The sequence below is a fragment of the Urocitellus parryii genome, chromosome 3, assembly GCF_045843805.1.
Source record: "Urocitellus parryii isolate mUroPar1 chromosome 3, mUroPar1.hap1, whole genome shotgun sequence".
Classification (NCBI taxonomy): Eukaryota; Metazoa; Chordata; class Mammalia; order Rodentia; family Sciuridae; genus Urocitellus; species Urocitellus parryii.
This window is the reverse complement of record NC_135533.1, coordinates 202280485-202304357: the sequence shown is the minus strand read 5'-3', so window position 1 is coordinate 202304357 and position 23873 is coordinate 202280485. Positions and strand designations below refer to the sequence as shown.

Below are 23873 nucleotides of genomic sequence, written 5' to 3'. Positions count from 1 at the left end.
CAACATGCACCAGAGCTCATCTGATAAGACATCTTTTCAAAAGCTGCTTTTGCTGTATGTACACCTGGCATTTCCCTTATTTTCACAAGACTATTCATATTTTACCCAATATATTTATTCACTGAATCACAGTAAAAATATGATTTACTTATAATAGTTAAAAAATAAATCAGAAAAGAGCAAAAACTATTAGGTGTGTTCTCTTTATTTCTCTTTGGTTTCTTAACACAAAAGACATGCGTTCCATAAATAAAAGATATTCTGTGAAATGATAAATTGGGGTGGAGGGGACTGAACTCCTACCCAGTCAGATCTCTCTGTTGTGAAGTCAAGAGGCTGGTCTTTAGCTCCTATCTGGCACAATTTCAGGTGAGACCCAGAAGGGGAGGCTCTGGGTGTCATCCAGGGTGAAGTGTCCAAGGACAATGAAAGCCATAGTCCTCTGTTCAGAGGTGGGCTAGACTCCAAGCCCGCTGAACAGAGTATCTTCCCTACTTTATTTTGGAGTACTGAGGATTGAACTCAGGGGTGCTTAACCACTGAGCCACATCCCCAGCCCTTTTTAATATTTTATTTAGAGACAGAGTTTTGCTGAGTTGCTAAGAGCCTTGCTTATTTGCCGAGGCTGGCTTTGAACTCACAATCCTCCTGCCTCAGCCTCCTGAGCTGCTGGGATTACAAGTGTGCACCACCACACCCAGCTGCCCTACCTCCTTGTTAAAACCTTTCCACAATACCTTGGGCCGTGCCTCTTCTTTTCATGGTGCTATTGGAAAGATTCCAACACTGAAGAGCCAGACCAGCCCTTTGGGATCTGACTGGGTGAGTGTAAAAAAATTAGTGTTTGCTCAGTTGTGCTCAGAGCCCAGATCAAAGCACTGGTTTGATCTTACATGGAGAACAGTGACCTCAGGTGTGCAGTGCAACTTCTACGGTAGGAGGTGGGAGTGGACTCAGGAAGGCCACCACAAGAGCAGCAGACTCTGGGAAATATCTATCATCCACAATGGCATCCTGAGGACCCAGCAAGACCTACTCAACAGCTACTAGATGAGCTCTTCACAATCCAGGCTCATCAGTGCTGCTTCAAATTCACAAACGAAAGGGTCCATAACAAGATGAGCACTGATACACTCTTCTTAACAGGAAATGCAGACCCCAACTTCCTTCAGAGTCTACTTCTGTAGACAAACCAATGGGGAGAGAGAAATGCTGGGGCTTCCCAAGAGCCCAGGCTATATCAGCTACCAGATTGTTGAGTCTATTAAAATAAAAACATCACTTTCAAGTGCTTGTAGCAGAGGCCCAGCTCCTAAGTTGCAGGCAACAAAGGTCCTTCCCTCTGAGTACATGGCGATTGCACACACAGGTGAACCTGATGGTCCTGGGGTGGGAAGACAGCCCCAGCTCCACACTGTGCCTTTCTGAACAGGCTTCCAGGCCACTCCAGGAAGGCAGCAGAGGACAAGAAACCAAACAGGTGGAGAGTGGGACCCTAAGACTCAGTCTTGTGCTAAAAGGAATCGTATCCTCTTTTAGTCCTTTACTGGAAGAATAATTTTAGAAAACCAGATTTTGGCAGCAGCAGTTGAAGGACAGCCCCACTGCCCAGTGCACTGGTAACAAAAAAAGTCCTCCTTTTTGGGTCCTGCTGTGCTACATTAAGGTCCCATCCAGGGGGTAGGAGGAAGGAGCATAGAGTCTTTTCACGAGGTCATTTGCCAAGATTAGAGGAAAAGATATAAAATCTGTTCTTTGCAGCAGCAAAAGATTCTTTCAGCCTTTTGTTTTTTTATGTCATAAAGCCAGCTTTGCTTGAATGTTAAAGATCCACCTTGCTGGTTGGTCTGCCAAGGAATACAGGGAAGACAGACCCCTGGAATTGGCGAGGTGATGGTGGAACAGTGGAATGGCAGGGCAGATGAGGTTACTGGACCAAGCTAGCTCATGGCTGGTAGAAGGAGCAAGCCCCTGGTTAAATTCTAGAGGTACGAATGGCAATGTGCCCCAGCAACATTATAATGAGGAAAATTATACAAGAATGATACATGGGCAAGTAAGAGTCTATGAAATGCCGTTTCCCGTTGGTCAAAAAAGGAAGGAATGTAAGTGGGAATGGGGAATCTGAATGAGTGCTGTGGTGGCAGTGGGAGATAATCACAGGGGCATCTGGAGCCTACGGCGACAGCCAGGAGCTCCCACCTAGAAGAGTGGCAGTAATTCAGCAGACTCGCTAAGCCTACAATTAAAAAAGTCCTCTGATGGTGGGTGTGGAAGACAAACCCCATGAGCACCTTGCTCTAGGACCAGTCGAGAATGCACTGATTCCAGACACAGTGGGGCTCAGAGGGAACCCCATCTTCTTTGCGAGGCCTCAGGACCCTGGGATCCGAATATGGGAGTAGATACCGCCATGCTCGAGTTTGACGGTTTTCCGTTTAAATATATATTTGCCTTTAGTGTCTTTATATTTTCTTCCTGCAAAAAATTGTTCACTTAAAAAAAAAAAAAAAGGTATTTTATTTCCAGTTTCTTTCAAGTGTTTCTTTGATTAAATTTCCTTCAGTTTCTTTCAAGTATCATTTTCCCTTCTGATTCTCTTGGGCAAGATGAAAAAGATCTCATTGAAATCCCAAAATTAGACATGGGAAAGACTTCTGTCCTCCCTGCTTACCCAGAGACAAGGATGAAATCCTCGGTGCACTACGGTGGAGGAAGAAGCATGCTTGTGTGCCACGAGCACGCTGCTGTAGTTGCACCATCGCAGGCAATAAGAACACTTGGGTGTGTCCTTTCTCTCCCAGCTAGACCCCACAGTTTTCAACAGCCCTGGCCGCTGCAGCCTTCCCTGGCAAACTGGCCACAAAATGGCAGAACAAGCAGGTGAGGAGCATCAGATGGAAGACCTTCGGCAAATGGGCGGCTCGCTGACCTGTGGTGGGAGCGAGCTGGGCTTGGATGGAGCCTGTGGATGTGTGGACCAGCAAAGCAGTTCTGTGTCACTGGCTGTGGGACCCAGAGGGGCTTCTGTCCTGTGCTGTACGTCTTGATGACTCAGGGTCACAAGGGCTGCACAGTGAGGGAGGACTAAAGCACCTGTAAAAACTGTACCTCTGGTAAACTCATATTTCACCCCATCTTCTGGTCCACAACCTCTCCTGAGAGGGATTGTCCCTGGAAGGAAGCGCCTATGTTTGTACCAGGTCCCTTCCCCACCATATCCCATCCTCTGTCTTAGATGGTGAGAAGAGGGATGCAGCCCACACCAACCCCTCCCTCATGGCATGCCATAGGGGCCATGAATGTCCAGCGGTCCGTCTCTGGGTCATACATCTCCACTGAGCTTAGGTTCGACTGCCCATCATAGCCCCCTACAGCATACAGGCGCCCACAGCTGGCCACAAGGGAGACCCGGCTTCTCCGTGTGTGCATGGGTACCATTAGGCACCACTGATCTGCCACAGAGCTGTACATCTCGGTGATGCTGAGGAAGCCAGAGCCATCATAGCCTCCACAGACAAACATCTTGCTTCCCAGGGAGGCAGCGCCATGTCGACAGCGCTTGTTAAGCATGCCAGCTGCTGGGTGCCAGGTGGCTGTGTGATGGTTGTAATGCTCCACCTGTAGTGGGGAGAGAGGCACAAGTAAAGGACAGTCAGAGACAAAGCCTGACCCGTAAGTGGCCTTGCAGGGCACAGAGGCCCATGTGGAATCAGACTCTGGGGGATCCTGGGGAAAGGAGCTTGGCCAGTAAGCTCTGGCTCTGATACTCTTCCTTGGCTGTGTGCCTGCTCTTAGGCATGTGGAGGCAGTAAGAGAGGATCACCGAATATGACTTCTGGGTACATCCAAGGATGCCCTGCTAGGTAATGCCAGAGCTGGGATGAGAGCAGAATCTCTGGACTGTCCAGAGGGTTCTAGGGAACTATTTTTAAATGGCTATTGAGCATTTTTTAAAAAAAATTTTTGGTGGTATTGGGATTGAATCCAGGGGTCCTTTACCACTGAGCTATATGCACAGTCCTTTTTGTTTTGAGACAGGGTCTCACCAGGTTGCTGAGGCTGGCTCTGAGCTTGCAGTCCTCCTGCCTTAGCTTCCTGTGTCGCTGTAGCTCAGATTATAGGTGTGTGCCACCATACTCAGTTGCTGCTGAGCTTTTAAAAATCATAATTGTAATTTCAAACAAAATATCCAGAAGAGTTACAACTTTATTCAAATTCATGCTTACTTTGGGTAGAAATTTCAAAAGGTCTTTTGTGGTATTCCACAGACAGCTAAATGGGTTTGGGGGATAGCAGTGACTACACTTTATCCCTCCTTTGTGAACACTGGCTCTCCCTCTCTAGAAATTAAGTATTTCCGAGGATGAATGACACAGGTTGAAACCTCACTAGGTGATGTTTTATCCAGCAATGGCAAGGCTGAAATATTCCTCAAAATACTCTCAAAGATACAAGGAGTAGGGGCCCTTAGCCCAGGAGGAGCTCAAACTCACACTGTTGAAGATCTGCAAACCGTCATGGCCGCCCGAAACATATATCCTGCCCTCAAAGATCGTAACCCCAGCAGCACTGCGGTTTGAGCTCATCGAGGTCACCACTGTCCACCTTCAGAAAAAGTCAAAACAGGAGGAGAGAATGAGATTCAGTTTTCCTGTCCTCCTAAGACAGCTTAGCAAGTTCCTGATGAACTGTGCTAGGTCTCCTGTGCCCTGGACAATCTCCCCACATTTTTTTTCTTTTTTGACAGGGCCTCACTAAGTTACCCAGGCTGGCTTTGAATCCACTTCCCTCAGACTCCCCACTTGCTGATGCTAGGATTACAGGCTTGTGCCCCCATGTCTGGCTAACTTTCCCTACCAGTTATTGCCTCCCTGACCACTTCTGCTGATTCTCTGGCTGCTGCTTCTCACTTGAGCTTCAAACCCATAGCCTAAGTTCTCTGTTCATCACCATGAACACTCAAAATCAGCATATCTCAAACCGTTTTTCCTATACAGATGCTCCTCTGACGAACTCACTGGTCCTGTTAGTGGAAGCTTCAACTACCTAATTTCTTTATTTATAAAACCCCAGCATTTATTTGGCTTTTTTCCTCACCCTCAACATTCTTGTGGTCCCTAAGTCCTGGCTGGTCTGTCTCCTGGTCATTAGTTGTCCCCATTTCCACTGTCACTGTCTAGTTTTGGTCCTTACTTGGACCAAAAAAATCTGGACTAAAAAAAATCTCTTAGAAGGATTGGCTTTCCGACCTTTCCCACTCAAAATTCATATAGCCAGGGGAATTGCTCCTCCAGTGGCTCCTCATTGTCTCCTTTCAGGCATAATCTAAGTTTCTTAGTGTGTTTATTTACCAGATAGTCTTCACCTATCTTCCCTTTACCCTTACAACATACCACCCATATCTGCTATCTTTCTTCCACACTCCACATCCCTACTCCTAGATCCTAACTGCTGCTGTCCTTGATTACAGTGAACACATTCTTTTTTCCCCTGTACTGGGGATTGAACTCAGGAGTACTTTACCATTGAGCACTTTACCACATTCCCATCTGTTTTTTTAAAATTTTGAGACAGGGTCTAAGTTGCTCAGGGTCTCCCTAAATTCCTGAGGCTGGCCTTGAACCTGTGATTCTCCTGCCTTAGTCTCCTGAGTTGCTAGGATTACACTTATATGCTGCTGTACCCAGCTTATAGTGGGCACATTCGTATCTGAGCCTCTCTTCTTGTTGTCTCCCTGGCTATCTATGCTCATCATGAGCACCTCCTACTGTCTATCCATAATAGATCTCACTTTAGAAGACATTCCTATCACCTTGCCTTTCCCTCAAAGCCAGGGAAGAAGAGGGCCAAAGGCTCCAAACTCAGGGCTCCACGTAGGATGATCACAATGCATCCACAGCCCACCACACTGGGTATTACTTATAGTGTCTTTTTTTTTTTTTTTTGTAGTACCAGGAAGTGTTTTGTTTTTTTTTCTGGGGGGGGGTTCCAATTAGTTATACATGACAGCAGAATGCATTTCAACCCTTGTATACAAACAGAGTACAACTTTTCATTTCTCTAGTACTTATAGGGTCTTGAACATAAAACTTGCTGCCCAAAGCTAGTAAGTTGGTTAAGAGACAGAATATTAGCTTAAAAGCATTCTGACTGGTCTATCCAACTCATTTGCTTAGGTTTTGCTACATGAGAAGATTCAAATGTTGAAATAAAAAAATTCTGGCTAACCCTGTCAGTGTTTTCCAAAGACTGTTGTGCAAAATTATGCCACAAGATGGCGACAGGTTTTACACAACACCTATTAAACAGAGTTCTCTACCACAGAATTTTCCAGAGCCTTTGCAATGCTAATGTGATTATGGAAAGATAAGGATTCTGGTGGGATAGAAGACATCCACATTTCCCAAGTTTATTTAACTATGTAACATACCCTACTGGCTTTGGAACATACTATACTGTTCATCTATTCTTATCCTCTTTTGCCTACCTTTCCATTAAAATGGGCTGATTTAGCTAAGAGGTACAGACCATTAAATAAATGTTTCCAATTTCTAGTAAAACCATTGTTTTTAAAAATGTATCTATCTTGGGCTGGGGATGTGGCTCAAGTAGTAGCCTGCTCGCCTGGCATGTGCGCGGTGCTGGGTTCAATCCTCAGCACCACATACAAATAAAAATGTTGTGTCTGCCGAAAACTAAGAAATAAATATTAAAAAATTCTCTCTCTTTAAAAAAATGTATCTAATCATTCATTAATTTAATCAAGGGTTAATAAATAACTACTATGTGCAAAGTACTAAAAGGGACAAAATAGTACCACATTTTCTACCTTCAAGAGGCTTAAATAAAAAACTGCAGCTCTAATTTTTAAATGGTGTAGTAAGCTCAAGTTGCCCCAGGGAGTTGGGGATCCTTACTTGTCCGTCTCAGGTGAGTAGGTCTCCACAGAGTTGAGGGAAGAGTTGCCATCGTAGCCTCCACAGACGTAGATCTGCCCGTCCAGCACAACTGTCCCCATGGCACTGAAACAGATAGAGCTGTCACCCAAGATGAGCCTTAGACTTCATAGAGCAGCCTTTCATGCCCACTGAGAAATTAAACTATCACTCTTTCTAGACCTAAATCTCAGGTACATGCTTAAGTAAAGGTGTAAAATTGAAGCCACTGAGGCTGCTCTATAGTTCCTCTTATGCCCTGCAGCCCTGGGCTAGCTCCCCTTCCAGCTGGTTTCAGTTCTCAATCTGCCTGAAATGCTCACCATTCTGAGGTGAGGCCCAGGTCAAATTCCTCTCTCCTCCTCCTCCAAAGCTGTCCTGGATCCCTCAGCCAGAATCACTCTCCCTCAGCCCCATGCCCCCAGAGTAGCTTCTTTATCACAGCACTTGTCACAACCATTCATTCACTCATCAGCAGCTACTCTCAAGGCACGCCATCTTGGGTGCCAGCTTTAGAAGCTCCCACCCTCAAGGGTTTTATGTTCTGGCACGATGAGGTGCCAGGAATCTGTTTGCCATCTCTCACCAAGCGGGGACCTTCTGGAAGACCTCAAATTCATCTGTGTGCCCTCAATAGTATTTTTGTTGTGTGTTTTGTGCATAACTGGCTCTCACTTTACCTCTGACTTTTCACATTCAATTCACTATAAATGTGTTTCTTTACACACATGACTCTAATCTGTCTCTGTGGGTGATGCTTCAGCTTCTGCTTGTTGTACATTTATTACATGTGTCAGGTACTCCATGCTTGCTATTTCCAATCCTCACCACACCCTGCAAGGAAGCAAGGATCACAAATTGCAGTATAAGAGAGCTGCTAGCTTGGGGAATAGGGCTTTTTTTCTCAAGGCTGCCTTGGAAGAGGTGTGTCTTGGATTTAAATGACACAAGCCCAACTCCCTGCTCCTCACCTGATAAGCTCTCTTAGCACTAAAGACGGGGTGGGTGGTGGTCTGGTGCAATCATAATTTTCCACTCTATACAAGCCTTATGAGAAATGCCAAGCTGCCGGATTCACTGTTTTTTAAACATGATGACTAAAAATGAATCTGGGTGTCTAACAAATAGGAAAATAAAATACACCAGGGTTACTGATACCTTTCAAGTATACACAGCAAATTAAATTGATCCACATAATGTCCCTTTGAGGGACACAGTATCAGACCCTTTGAAGGACACAGTATCAGACCCTTTGAACCAGCCTGAAGGAGAAAAGGGACTTATCTTAGACAAGGACTACAGGAAGATGACAAATTCCTTCTAGATACGGACATGAATCTGACATAAAAATTAAGTAATAATTCAGGAGTTCAACAGTGATATGAGAATGAATGTATGAGATTAACTACAAAATAAGTGGTAAAGACAAGTGTAAGGAGATAAGGGAAAGTGCTGATCTGTGTGGACTGGCATAGTCTACTGCAGGAAAGCTCCGACACTGCGGAGAAATGGCATGGAAAATGAGCAGAAAGGAGGCTGCGCTAACTGGCAGGATGGACAGCTGTGTGGGAGGTTAGGAGAGGAACGACCAAGAAACATTTTAGGTAACCTATAATTTCAAAGGGATGAAGTGGAATTGGGCCCTGCAACCTAATACCAGGGCATTAACCACAGTGAAGGAGAGAAATACCCAGAGGACTTTCTTCCCAGACAACACTTCAAATTCACTGACATTGAAGCAAAGAAGTGGCCCAGAACAGACACACAAGGAATGCCAAGTGACTACTGACACAGCAAAAAAGCCACTTAAGAAAGTTGCAAAGTGTCCAAGGGGCAGACGGGGAAACATCAAGGTGGGGGTAGGTGGTGCAAATAAAGGAACTGTGCAAGCATTCTTGGGAAGTGCAGACCTTATGTACATATTTTTTTCTTCCAAAATGAACCTACTCGATCCCTTTGTGACTCTGGTCTTTAATTGCTACAAAGATTCCTCCTGGCTTGTGGTCACATGCTAATACTACTGAATGTGGAACATGTGTATCATGGCCATTACACTTTTATGTGGCAAAGGACTTTCTTGTTAACTCTTCTTCCTTATCACACATATGTCATTTAATTTCTTTTTTCCTTTCCAGTCACGTGCTCTTACAAGTGGACACCCTGAGGCATGGAAAGGTGAAGGGGTCCATGAGGCAAATACTTAGATCACAGAATTACAAAGCAGAAAGACCAATAAAGAGCAACTGGTCCACTGGTTTTCAAATGTCCCTTTAAAAGAAATTCATGTAGCTTCCCCCCTTAAAACGGGGTCTATGTCAAGGAAGCTTAAAATGCAAAATGGGTAAATACATAGCTGTTCTGGTTAAGTGGGTAGAGACTAGGACTGCTTTCCTGTCTCCTGTCAGTCTTCTGAGGAAAGACATCAGAGCACCATGTGAAACCACTCATTTATTTTAGTGACCTCACAGGGACAGAAGAGCAAAAGAACTTGTCCAGTGACATCCCTTGAGCAGTATGGGCCTTCTCACTGCCCGAGCACATGTCTGACATAAGGAAAAATGCTGCCTACCAGCTCTGCACTGAGAAAGCTCAATGCAGGCACTACTGGGATATCCTCTAATCCCACTTATTATTCAGGAAATGTGAGCAGGCAACAAATAGCTAGAATGTGTTCAGTGACATAAAAACGTGGTCCATCTTGCCACAATACCTATGTGACCCTGAAGTAAAAAACACTACTTTGTTTCATATATTCCCTGGGCAACGGGAACACACATGAAGCAAGAGTCCTTGGAGAAAGAAAGTATAAAGAAAAACACTTTGGATTTCCTTTTATCACTAAGAAAGTTAAATCCAGGCTGGGGTTGTGGTTCAGCGGTGGAGCACTCGCCTAGTGTGCGTGAGGCCCTGGGTTCAATCCTCAACACCACATAAAAATAAATAAACAAAATAAAGGTATTGTGTCTAACCAAAAAATAAATATTTAAAAGAACTTTCTCTATAAAAAAAATTTAAAAAAGAAAGTTAAATCCTCCTTATTCTTCAGGTTTCAACTTTAATCCCACCTCTTCCCTGAAATCTTCCAGACGTTCCAGTCCAGTTTCTCTCCCTCCTTGAATCTTCCACAATACATATTTTCAGTCCTTATCTGGCACTTAAATAACAATACAACTTCCACATGTCCATGTCTTGTTTCCCCAGGTTTCTCAAAGGACAAGGCAGGTATTTTATGTTTAAGCAGACGGGGGCTCACTCCCAGGAGGTGCTGGCAGAGGCTGGCCTGGCTGCAAGACCTTCCCAGGCCAAAGCTTGTATTTTACTTTATTACGTGCCCCTGTTCGTCTAGCATGGCGCTCCCCAGATGCTCAGTGTGTGTGCTCGGCCTGCACATGGCTTCCAGAATACCTTCTCTTGCTATTCATGCTCCCCACTCTCGTCCATGTGTCCGTCTCTGGGTTGTAGGCCTCCACAGTGCTCAGCCGTAGCTGGCCGTCATATCCCCCGATGGCATAGAGAAGCCCGTTCACCACAGCCACACCCACCCGGCTGCGGGCTGTTGTCATGGGATGGCACTTCTCCCAGCGATTGGCGACGGGATCGAATACTTCCACCACATTCAGGGAATCACCTGCATAAAAATTTGCTACTCAAATTAAAACAAATGAGACCACTTGTTTAGATCATAGCTATTGGGCATTGATTATATGGAACATTTGACTTGATTCTATTAGCTCTCTTCCCATAGAATTACTCAGGGCCCAAGTGCCCCATGCAGAAATTTTAGCCATGGTAAACTCTGATTTTCTTTAAGGAAAATCAGAATCACATAGGAAGCATTTACTTTATTGAGATAGTACTTTTCAGTTACCATCACCTGCCTAAAGTCAAGGATAAAGCAATTGCACACAGTTTCTCTAACTCAGGAGGCATGATCAGAGGGAAGAGCATGGATCCCAATGCCAACTTTCACTTCCTAATGAGTAAACCTAGGCAAGTTGTTTTGTGTCCCCATTCTGTTTCCTACATGAAATTTATGGCACAGCTGCCATGAGACTACATGACAGAATAGATACAGTTCCTTGCATGGCTCTAGAATATACTTAGTGCTCAATAAATAATATTCACAGCAGTAAGAAATGATAATTCCAACTCTACCCTTTTTGATCAGGTTTTTATGACAATCAATTAAAATAATTTCTTCCTTGGTATATGCTGCTTTGGGACACTTAGTACTTGCTACACTCCAGTATTCACTGAGTTAACAACTTACTTCTTTTGGTCATATGGTTAACAAGCAGAAGACTAGTACCCACCTCTCCTTAGCTTTCTTTTGTTTTATTTTAATTTTTTTAGATGTAGATAAATACAATATCTTTATTTATTTACTTTATATGTGGTGCTGAGGATCCAATCTAGTGCCTCACATGTACTAGGCAAGTGCTCTACCACTGAGCCACAATCCCAGCCATCTTTAAGTTTCAATTAAAACCAGAATGGCTCAGGACTGCCCACCAACTCTTACTGAAGAGGACAGGGCCCATGGGGCATTTCTGAAAACCTGACTATATGATACAGGAGCTGCCACTAACATAGACTTGTGAGTGCTTCACAGGAGGTGATATATAGGGGTGAAAGTAAGAAGGATTACTGATAGTGGCAGAGTAGCATATTTGGATAATCTTCCTTTTCTTGGTAACATTCTCAAAGTCTAACTTCAGAGATCCATTGACTCAATGTGAATAGTCTGATTATAAAACTGGGTCTCTGTATCCTGGCTAGGGCTGAGTAAATGCTATAGCTAATGTGATATTAGTGAAGCATGATGCTTCGGGAATAGGACATTTGATTTCTAGTCTTTTCTCTGCCCAAAGCAACTTGTGTGAACATAGTGAAAGTTATCTGGGCCTCAGTTTCCTCATCTGTAATGTGAAGAGGCTAGGCCTCAAGGATAGCTTAAGGCTCCTTAGCACTGACATTAGGACTCAATAGTATGAATACAGGACAAGTGCTAACCACAGAGCAATTACATCAGTCAGGGCAGGGGAGGTGACAGCACAAAGGAGAGAAAGCACAATGGCCAGGTAGGTTGACTGTACTTCTTTCTTCATGGAGCCCCAGGTAGAGCTCTGCAAAGGGGAGTTGCAAGATACCTGCTGAGTTGAGGCCTCCCACAGCGTAGATAAGCCCAGCGATGGATGTGCAGCAGCGAGGCCGAGTTCTGAAAGCGGGTAGGTGCGGCCGGCGCTCTGGCATGAGGTGATAGTCCTTCGCTTCATCTACAAGGTCCCTGGAATAACATGCAAGGTGCTAGGACAGGAGGTATCCTCAGCCCTCAGTCCACAGATGCACTTCTGAGCCTGGCTTCTCCACCCTCAACTGCAGGAAAACCTGAGAGAAGTTTTCTGGAAAGTTTGGTCTCAAAGAATCCAAGTGAGATCTCAGGAAGCCATGTACAGCTGTTGAGACATGCTCAAATTGAAGGAGCAAGACAAATAAAACTCACCTCAGCTAGCGTAACCAGAACAATTGTCTTCTAATAAGCATAGACTGAGGAGTGAGAAAAACAGGGTGTTGGCTAAAACAGCTGGGCTAGGGGAGGCTCAGCAAGCAGTCTGCATCCTAATGCTGGATAGATCTACCTCTTTCTTTCCACCCCATGACTGAACCACAGCACACACCTTGTAATCAATTATCTCTCACCTGCACTGTGACTGCAGCCACCAACTGTTCTGGATGGATTTCCCTGCCTCCAACCTGCTTCTGCAGCACCCCCTCCACACTAGTCTATGCTGTTCTTCTAAGAACTTTGATAGCTATGCATTGCCAACAGCATTGTTCACACTCCTCAACAGCACTCTTGGGACTGCTGGTCACAGGGTGCCAGCTACTTTACATCTTCACACTACCTGCACCAAGCCACTGACTTTCTCCTGAACCAGTTGATCTCAACTAGGTGTGAGAAAATGAAGGAAAGCTGTATATGTGCAAAAATCTTGTCAGCAAAGGAGGAAAAAAATTCACTGCTGTGGGTATGACAAGCAATTTGGAAGATGGACATTTTTCTCTGCTGCTCTAATTTTATACACTATGTCATGTCATCAGTGCTTTTCTCTGGACAGAAGTTTCCCATGCCAGTAATTTGTCCTCCCCTCACCCATCACTTAGATGCAAAGCCTACACCCACAGCAGGACAGTGCACTGACCCATATTTACTGAAGGGGTTAAGAGCCGCAGGAAGTCCCATTTGTACCACCAGTATGGGCAGGGCCAGGGCAGGGAGTATAGATTGCTTGTACACTCACAAGAGCTCAGTGGATGAAGACGCTGGAGTATACTCAGATAATTTAGGGGAGAAAAGCCCTTCTGCCTTGATGCTCTCACATGTACATTTTTCTGCCCACAGTGTAAGACTCAGGCTCCTTCCACTTCCTCTTCCATTCTAGACAGAGGACAGATCAATCTGTGTGCCATGAATTAGAACACTCCAAATCCTTCCTCCCCTGAGCTGGACTAGGTGGCCAAATCCTCTTCTCTGCATAGACCCTCAGCATTGTCCTGTGCAAGTCTGCCCTTGCTCACCTGCATTTGTGGCAGCAACGCACCAGGTCATCTTGCTGCACTCGATCTGACAGGAACTGGGGCCGGCAGAGAGGCAGGCGAATATTGGACAGCAGCTCTGGCAGGCAGGGCCCCCTCTGTTCCCGGTCATATCTGACCCAGGCCAATGCAGCTTCAAAGACCTAAAGAATGGGTGTTGTGGCAGCAACTCAGAGGATACACCCCTACCCCCAATCTCACGCTCTCCACTTCCTATACTGAAACCCATCAACGTTTCCTCCTAGTTGTCTCCTAAATCTACTGCTCTCTCTCCAACTCCCAGCTACTCTATTTGGCCCAGTCTTTTGTAATGTAAACTGTAATTCTAACAGCTTCCTAGCTTTCATTATGATTTCCTAATGACAAACTGTCAATGATACAATTTTCATTCCTGCATCGCAACAAAATGCCTGTTTCTCTCCTTTCCTGCTGCTCCTGTACCCTACCCCCTCTAAACTCCCTCAAACCTCCCTCTACTCTAGCTAAGCTGGGCCCTAATTCCCGTTCTGTGAACATCTCTTAGAATGTCCTCTCCTCTCCTCCTTTTTATCTAAATGTTTCTTTCCTTTCTCTAAGGCCTAGTTTGAGATCCATGTTCTCCAAGGGTCCTTCCTTAATGGCCCCAGCCACAAAATTATCTCCCTTTAAAAACTGGGCTGGGTTGTGGCTCGGAGGTAAAGCGAGACCTTGGGTTCGATCCTCAGCACCACATAAAAATAAATAAATAAAATAAAGGTGTTAAAAAAAAAAAACACTTAGAGCCCTTACAATGCATCACTCAAATAAATGTGAGCTGCCTCAGTCATACTAATTAGCAGAAGAGCTAGGGAGAGAATATCCTATTCTTGGAATAAGGCTCCACTCTTCCCTTCTAAATGATGGTGCCCATACTGCCAAACCCAGGGGTCACTTCCAATCACTAATTAATATTCAGGAGTCAAGGACTCTTAGACATTCAGGAAATTAGATAAGTTGTGCCTAACATGCAACAGTTTTCCTCCCAGACTTGGGGCTCCTGATGAAGCCCAGCTCCACGGCAGGCCACGTCAAGATTCGATATTCAATCAAATATCCCAAGGGGCTTGGCCTTTGGTTAGACTTCTCTATTGACCAAAGACAGAGGCCTTTCGGCAGTGAAGATCTTGGTGCCTGCAGGGCCAAGTCCAAACTCCTTATTCTCACACTCAATGCCCTTCACTGCCAGCCCTCCCCACCCTGTACCCAGATATGACAGCTACTCATCATTCTCTTAAGGCAACTTGCACAATGCCTCAGGAACAGAAAGCATTGTCTTTTGTTCCTCTCTGGCTACCAACACCCTATGTTCTCATTTTAGTTTTCCTGAACCATTCCAATAAGATCTGTCTACTTTGTCCTTGGAGGATCCTGTGGTTGCCCGAACCTCTCTCTGCCAATAGCCTCGCCCTCCTGAGGACTATAACTGGTTTTATCAAGAGCTTCCTGTCTTCCACAGTTTCAAGTAAATGAGCACTAATCACCAACTCAACCCTTCAGTTCAGGAATTGACTCCCATCAGTCTTTGACACTGTTCCCCACCTCCTTCTCAGCTCCCCATATCTAGCCTATTTCCTTATCTCTCCACCAGCATGGGCTCCATGGGTTATTATGTAGGTGCCCCCAATTCTCATGCCACATTCCTCTCTCAGTCACACTCATCTGGAAAAAAAGATCTCTAACCCAGTAAGATCTAGTTCTTCAAGTTCAACTCAACCCTATTCTGTACTGATATCAGTACATGTGGCTGACCACACAATGGAGCTGATCAGTTTATTTTAAAAATTTTACTATAAATTTGCTTCTTTTTCTTTTTTTAATTAATTTTTTTGGTATTTGTAGATAAACAAAATGCCTTTATTTTCTTTGTTAATTTTTATGTGGGGCTGAGAATCAAACCCAGTGCCTTGTGCATGGTAGGCAAGTGCTTTGCCACTGGGCTACAGCCATAGCCCCAAATCTGCTGCTGCTGCTGCTTCTTGTTTTTTTTTTTTTTTTTTGTGATGCTGGAGATTGAACCCAGGGCCTTTTGCAAGCACTCTACCAACTGAGCTATATCCCCAACCCCACAAAACTGCTTCCTATCACCAGGTGTAGTGGTGCACACCTTTAATTCCAGTGGCATGGGAGACTGAAGCAGGAGGATTGCAAGTTCAAGGCCAGCCTTAGCAACTTAGTGAGACCGCATCTTAAAATAAGAAAAAGGCTGGAGATGTGGCTCAGTGGTAAAGCATCTCTGGGTTCAATCCTCAGTACCCCCCAAAATAATAATAAAATTAAAAAATGCTTCCTATCAATCCCTCTTCATCTGCCTGGCAGTGTCCATTTACTCTCCCATAGAAGACTGCTTCATATCCTTTCATCTCTCCTCACCTTCCTCAGAAGAGAATGCCAATAAGAAGCAGCATCTCAAAAAAAAAAAAAAAAAAAAAAAGCATCTCCCTCTGCTGTACCTACCCCAACCTCTCCTCCCTGCATCTGGGTGTGGATGGCAGTGCTCCTATCAAATACACATTCCCTGCCCTAAACTCTGTCTCTTTTCACTCTAAAATATCACCCAGTAACTATTCTTCCATTTCTCTACCTGTTCTTGTCTCTTCTGGAAAAGTCCCATCAGAGTCAAGTATGTAGTAATTTCTTCCACCTTAAGAAAAACAAACCTCTCCTGACTGCCACAATGTTATCCTCTTCCTCAGAATAATACTCTTTCACAAAATTATCTAAGCTTATTATATCCAGTTCATGGCAATATCATTTCTGATAGTAAATACTGAAAATAGCCCAAATACCCAAGAATAAGGGAAGAAAGTGGGGTTGATAAAATAAACAAAATATTATTTAGACACTAAAATATACGAAAAATTTTCATGAAAAATACTTATAATAAAACTATCTGTCTATATGTCATGATCTTAATTTTGTGAGAAAGAAAATAACAGAAAACACTGTGTAACCTGTGCAAACTGCCACTGTGTCACTGACCTGTTCCTCTGACTTTACATTCAGCTCATCCCGGGACAGGAGCTCGAGCACATCCTCCAATGGCAGGGCTAGGAACTCTTCCGACATGGACACCTCCACAAAGTGCTGGTGGATGAAGCTGTTGGCTGCGTCATACAGCACGGCACACATCATTGTCTCTGCAAACTGGCGCACACCCAGGCAATTTTTTGGGTGAAGCCTTTTGGCATAAGAAAAGATGAAAAGAAAAAACCAGAGGCAAGAAGAATGTTTGATTATTCTAAGGGTGGTTCTGGGTAGAGGTACAGAATAAAAAAAATTTTGGCCTCAATTTTGTTGGAAACCCCTTGTGACACCAGGTGCACCTCTCTGGTACTCAACATCAAAAGTATAAAATAAAGATGGATTATCCTCAAAGGCCTTTGCTTCTTGGACCTGGTGATCTGTTTCAAGGTGGAATGGGCTCTCGGGAAGTCTTGTGAAGTAACTATCAGAGAAGGCCCTGAAGTTGTAGACAGACAAAGGCTCTGTGGACCTAACTCTTCAGTTCTCTGAAGAGTTAGGTCCACAGAGCCTTTGTCTGTCTAAAAAAAGAATCCCAATGTTAGAAGCATCATCTCTCCCCATGGTTTAAACTCATTCTACAACTTCAGGGCCTTTTCTTGGTGACCAGAGGTAGGGTAATGTTCTAGACCGTCAACCAGGAACAAACAGCAGCAGCTGTATGTGGCAGATGGGTTTCCCAGCACATGGCTCTCCTGCCCCCTTCTCTGATAGTTACTTCACAAGACTTCCCGAGAGCCCATTCCACCTGGACACAGATCACTAGGCCTGTACTCGCTTATAATCACTGTTCAGCATCTTTTAGTGTCTACTAGTGTCTGAATTCACTGTTGAAAGTGAAGACCTTGAAAGCCCCTAGGTGGTGCTGTTGTCCCTTGGCAAAGCTGTGAGAATGGCCAACTTAATCCTTCAAGAACAAACCGTTCTTCAAGTTTTATGGGAACTTGAAGAACTTGAAAACTGGTCTGTGTCCTTAAACATAGAAATGAATAGGAAAGGGCTGGGGCTGTAGCTCAGTGGTAGAGTTCTCGCCTCACATGTATGTGGAAGGCACTGGATTCAATCCTCAGCACCACATAAAAATAAAATAAAGGTATTGTATCCACCTACAACTAAAAAAAAAGAAAGAAATGAATAGGAAAGATAGTTGTACCCTACATATCCTCATGCACTTCTCCAGCCTGACCCAGAAGTCATCCCAAGGCAGGCACAAGCCTGGCTCTGGAGCTACACTGTCACTATTAAGTCTCCATCTACAAAACCAGATATGGTACCATTGAAAATATTCACCTTTCACCTAGCAGATGAATGCCCCTATATGTGAGGCATCACTACCAGTTATCATGACTAAAAGCACACATGCTTGTGAGTACCACACAGACAAAATGAGGACAGAAGGTTGGGTCCACATAGCAGCCACTTGAGTTGGTAGAGCGGGAATAGGGAAGGGGAGGTCAGCTCTAACAGGTGATGAGGTTCAAAATGGCAGAGCTGAGGCAGAAGGAATACTGGTCTTAAGGCAAGGGACCCGGTGATCAGAGGAGGCTCAGGTGAAGGCTGGCCTAGGAGAGCAACATGCAGAGAGATGCTCTTTCAGTTCCACCCTGTGTGTATGTGGCCTAGAACTAACCCTCACCCTCAAACCTCTGGTGGTTAAAAGACCTTTACCTTATGACTAGGCTGCTCAGCCTCCTGAGAGGGGAGAGAAAAAGCCTTCTTATTTGTTATGTTACAAGGTCAAGGGAGAACCATGAAGCCCATTGCCAAGCACCAGAAATGAGCAGGGAAATGATCCATGGTCTTTATCCTAACAAAAAAAATTATAATGATTGCTCCCAGTAGATGAAGGGAGACAGAGAATTATAGGAGGTGAAATGTGGGTGGGCTCTAAAGAGCCTAAAAGGGAAGGCAGGAAGTTTAAGAAATTTAAGGAGGAGGAAGTAGCCAAACAAAGATGGAGATGGTTATGGAATAATAATGAATGAATTAGTTTAGTGAGAAAATTAGCTAAATTAGCTAATTTCCATGTTGATCATATTGAAGAGGGAAGATGAAAAGAGGAACATGTCACAACAAGGGAGAGGGCAGACACGGCAAACTGTGTTCTGCAAAGGCTGATCTCAAAGAGGTGGGCACTGTTTGATAGTGATTTCAAGAACTGTCATCTCTGCAGAGTAACCTTCTCACTTCACCCACTTCATAAATGCTATATGCACCAAGGACAGCAAACTGGCAGGGATTTTAAAAAGGGGATGACCATGCTCCCCACTACACCACCTCACCGTTCTCTAAGGAATGTGCAGCAGGCGTCTTTGATGCTTTGCAGCTGCAGGAAACTCGCCCCCATGAGCAATGACTGGACATTTTGCTGGTCAATGGCAAGGTTGCCGTTATAAGCAAAGTTGATCAGAGCCTCCAGGGCACTAAAGGAAAGAAGGAAAGCCATGAGAAGTTCTTCAGAGAGGAGTATTGTTCCATAGGTGACTCCAGCCTAATGAATTGACCTGACTACCTGGACAACAGATGTGCCCTGTGTAAAAATCCATTTACCCATGTCCTTTGAGACTCTAAGTGAAATAACTACTTCAACACAGCCAAAGACTCACTTTACTTAGCTGTCTTCATTGTTCAAATAATTTTACTGCAGAAAAATTATCTAGGTTAGGGTTGTAGCTCAGTGGTAGAGCACTTGCCTTGCAAGCGTGAGGCACTGGGATAGATTCTCACCACCACAGAAAAATAAATGAATAAAAAATATTGTGTCCATCTACAATTAAAAATAAATTAATTGATTAAAATTTAAAAAAAAGAAAATTATTCACAAACTCACTATTGAAAATGTCAACGGTGACCGTTTCAAAGTTTGTTTTCAGTCTCTGTTTACCTATATGCACAAATTATATGGCTATAATCATAAAATACTTATCAAACCCTTTCTTATATTGCTATGCTGGCTTCATGTTTATTATTTTTGGTAGCTGCTATATGATATTTCAACATTGGAAATGTGCTACAATTAACTGCCGTTACTGGTAGGCATCATAGTGGTTACTGTCTCATTGCCATTATGTTTTAGATTATTATTATTGTTTGGAGGTAAATTTCTAGAATGAGACTTCAATGTATTTAGTTATTTATTTGCCTCCAGTTCACACTGAGAATCAAAATTAAATTCAGCCATAGGGCTGGATGAGTTCTGACCCCTCTCTATCTCTCTGACCTCATTACCTTCTACTCTTTTCCTTTTTTAAAAAAAAAAAATTATTTTTCAGTTTTTGGCGGACACAGCATCTTTATTTTATTTTTATGTGGTGCTGAGGATCGAACCCAGCGCCCCGCGCACGCCAGGCGAGCGCACTACTGCTTAAGCCACATCCCCAGCCCCTCCTACTCTTTTCCTTTTGTGCTCTGTTCCAACAACCTGTATACACTCTCACCTCAGATCTTTTGCACTGGCTGCTCCTTTTGTTTGGAGGGCTGTTCTCCCATTTGGCTCATTTTCTTACCTCAGTTAAGGTCTTGGATCAAATATCATCCTACCACCTGGTCGCTCTGAAATGACTCCACCCATCATTCATTAACCTGTACTCTGTACTCTGCTTTACTTTTCTTATACCATGTTCACTCCCAGCCATACCATTTATGTACTTGCCTCAAACTGTGCATACCATAGATGCTCAGTCAGTTTCTGTTGATGAAGCACTTGGATGTACACAGAACTCAGCATGGCTTGTTCAGACACAGACCTCAGAGAAGAGTGCACAACTGCCCTGGAGACCCACTGCTGCCTTACCTTACTAGTAGCTGGCCTGAGATTCCTGTCTTGCAGTAGGTACAGATAATCCCCAATCATCCAGAGGTGACACACTTTCTCCTAGATTCCCTTTCCCTAGGACTCACCACTATAAGATTAAGAAATGAGGTAACATATAATCATATGTTACTAGCTAATGGGATAACCTTGGGCTGGGGCTTTAATTTTTTGATCCATCAAATAACCATAAAATTCTGCCATATTCTAGACCTATTGTCCAATACAACAGTCATTACACATGACTACTTAATTAAAATCAAATTTAAAATTCAGTTCCTCTGTCTTACTAGTCACATTTCAAGAGCTCAACAGCCATCTGTGGCCAGTGGCTACCATTTTGGACAGCACAAAAAGACCATTTCCATCATTGTAGAAAGTTTTAATGAATACTTTTCTAGAATACTGAGAAGGAAAGTAAATGAAGATATTTATTGGAAGAATTATTTTGCCAGCTAATAAATAGTTAGCTCAAAAAAGTATAGAGAGTAATACACTATCAAACTGATATCCAGCCCCAACTTATAAAAATATCTTGGACTTTAATAGTAGAGTAAAAATAACATCAAAACTCCTTCATGGGGACTGGGGATATAGCTCAGTTGGCAGAGTGCATGTCTTGCATGCACAAGGCCCTGGGTTCTAATCCTCAGTACCACATTAAAAAAAAAAAAATCTGCCCCTGGGGTGGACTCAGCAACACATTAAAGGCAATAAAAGAGGGGGGGGAAAGTATTTCCTTAAAATTCCTTTCATTTGAATTCTGTCTCAAGCCACTGGCTGAGATTCTAATGTGTTTACTAATCATCTATTATCTGTATGAAGATGCGTTCTTAGATACCATATCCTGTTATATGATACAGGTCCTCAAATGGTCCCAAGCATAGGGTAAAATTGTGCCTGGAAAGCAGCTGGTAAATCCTAATGGTGAACCAGATCAATGAAATATCTGGTTGAAATATATGAGGAAAAAAAAATCCTAATAGCAGGATTTAGTACCTTGGATCCATTCCTTGCATTACAATCTCATCCTGCTTGCACTCCATCATATCATTTGTAAACATGGCATGGAAGTACGGGATTGAGGCTGCTAAGACGATCCGGTGAGCACTGAATTTGTGGTCCCCGATCTGTGGGCAAAATAAAATACAAAGACATATTGAGGAATGCAAACATAAAATCCCAATTTGGCCCTCCCACAGCTTACCCTTTTGCCCATTGCATCACAATCAAGGTTTATGATGAAGACCTGGAAATATTTTAAATTCAACATACAGTAGAAGAATGTAAACAATTCATTTAAAAAATACTTATTTTTTTAGTTATAGATGGACACAGTAACTTTATTTTATTTTTATGTGGCGCTGAGGATCAAACCCAGTGCCTCATGCATGGTAGGCAAGCGCTCAACCTCTGGGCCACAACCCCAAACCAACAATGCATTTTAATGAGGTGTTAAATGATTAAAAATGTAAGCCTGAATGCTTCCAGTGATAAGTTTTTACTTTAATGGCATTCTCCAGTGTATCCCTCTCAACTCCTCAACCAACTCAAATACCTGACTCCTTCAATGCTAATTGCAACCTCAGTTTTATTGGAAGGAAGATGGATGCTAGGTATGGTGGCACACACCTGTAACCCCAGTGACCTGGGAGGCTGAGGCAGGAGGATCACAAGTTCAAAGCCAGTCTCAGCAATTAGTAAGGCCCTAAGCAACTTAGCAAGACCCTGTCTCAACAAATAAAAAAAATGGACTGGGGATATGGCTCAATGGTTCAGTTCCCCTAGTACCAAAAATAGAAGGAGGAGGAGGAGGAGGAGGAAGAGGAGGAGGGGAAGGTGAAAGAGGAGGAGGCAGAAGGAAGTGGCAGAGAGAATACACAAACTGTCCAAGAACACTGGAGCTCCTAACAGTATGTTCTTCAATAAAAGTAAATATATAGTGGAGGTAGAGATGAGGAGAAATGAGACAAGACTTGAATAGGGGCTGTTTGTGAAGACCAATGACAGAGCATGATGCACCACGGGCTCAAAAGTTGGCGGTGGTGGGTGGGTAGGGGGTGCTGAGGCACCAAGCAGGTTGTGGTAGACAAGGAACAGTCCACAGCACCTCTGCAAAAAATAACTCTGGGGCTGGGGATGTGGCTCAAGCGGTAGCGCGCTCGCCTGGCATGCGTGCGGCCCGGGTTCCATCCTCAGCACCACATACCAACAAAGATGTTGTGTCTGCAGATAATTAAAAAATAAATATTAAAATTCTCTCTCTCTCCCTGTCTCTTAAAAAAAAAAATAACTCTGAGAGCAGCCAGCAGGAATGAACTATGTTGCAGACAGGTCAGTGATCTGTATAGCCCAAAGGGACAGAAGCCAACTCTCTCTCCCAATTTGTAACAAACACTAACAGACACATGCCTGAAGAATTCTATAAAGTGTTTCACAACTATCTGCCAAAAGGCTATTCCCTTCAATAAGCTTTACCATTTATAGCTCCAAGCTATATAAACATTTCCACTTAAGAACTTTCTGTTCTCTAGAAACAGCAAAACAGCATTTCCATCCCACTTTTCTCAGGTTCCATGTTACAGAAATGCCAGGGCATCTCACTACTTGATGCTCATCTCTGTCACATTTACTCAAGGATTCCAGTTCAAGTTCCATCATCATGTTATCATCTTCCTCTTCCTTTTCTTGTTTTTATTTTTATTTTTTGGTACTAGGGATTGAATCCAGAAGTGCTAACTACTGAGTCACATCCCCAGCCCTTTTTCTTTTTTTTTTTTAAATATTTATGTTTTAGGTGTATATGGACACAACACAATGCCTTTATTTTTATGTGGTGCTGAGGATCGAACCCAGGTCCCGCCTGTGCTAGGCGGGCGCCTCTACTGCTGAGCCCCAATCTCAGTCCCCCTAGCCCTTTTTCTTGATTTTTAATTTTGAGACAGGATCTCACTAAGTTGCTTAGGGCCTCCCTAAGTTCCTGAGGCTGGATCTGAACTTGCCATCCTCCTCCCTCAGCCTCCCAAGCTGCTAGGATAACAGGCATGAGCCACCATGCCTGGCCATCACTATGTCTTCTTTGACTTAATTATTATCTGTAAACAGCCCTTCAAGATCATAAACACAATCTTGCAAATGCCAAAGGATCCTTATCAGACTCAAATTCTATTAGTTCTTCAGGTACTAATCTTACTACCTTGCTGGGGATACATGCTTAGGGATTCTGTTGTAATTTTTTAAAAAATCACAATAATACAATAATACATTTCTCAAAGTTGCTCTAGAAGATACATAATGAAAAATAGCAGTCTGAGTCCACTCCTGAATCCTGCTCCCAGGAACTTCCTTCTTCTGGGATTTAGTTTCACCTTTCTAAATAATATGCCAAAATGTTAATTCTTGAATTTTCACCTAAAGATATCTCCTGTGGCAGCCAGCTCCTAATAGCCTCCAATGACACTGCCTCTAGGTATTCACGTCCTTATGCA

At 43.7% G+C, this 23873-nt stretch overlaps 1 protein-coding gene across 2 annotated transcripts in view; it reads right to left on the bottom strand.

Moving 5' to 3' along the window:
* Positions 1 to 203: 203 nt before the first annotated feature.
* Positions 204 to 23873, bottom strand: part of Klhl18 (kelch like family member 18) — a 60348-nt gene continuing 36678 nt past the window's right edge. Inside the window, exons 2-10 of one of the 2 annotated variants that reach the window (XM_026390074.2) lie at positions 21385 to 21515; positions 18857 to 18997; positions 16533 to 16731; positions 13518 to 13678; positions 12089 to 12225; positions 10344 to 10581; positions 6921 to 7025; positions 4497 to 4608; positions 204 to 3621 (exon numbers count right to left, since the gene is read on the bottom strand). In XM_026390074.2, the coding sequence (XP_026245859.2) occupies positions 3235 to 3621; positions 4497 to 4608; positions 6921 to 7025; positions 10344 to 10581; positions 12089 to 12225; positions 13518 to 13678; positions 16533 to 16731; positions 18857 to 18997; positions 21385 to 21515 (1611 nt within the window). In that variant the 3' untranslated portion in view covers positions 204 to 3234. The remainder of the gene's footprint in view (positions 3622 to 4496; positions 4609 to 6920; positions 7026 to 10343; positions 10582 to 12088; positions 12226 to 13517; positions 13679 to 16532; positions 16732 to 18856; positions 18998 to 21384; positions 21516 to 23873) is intronic. The other variant, XM_026390075.2, reaches the window with a different exon arrangement.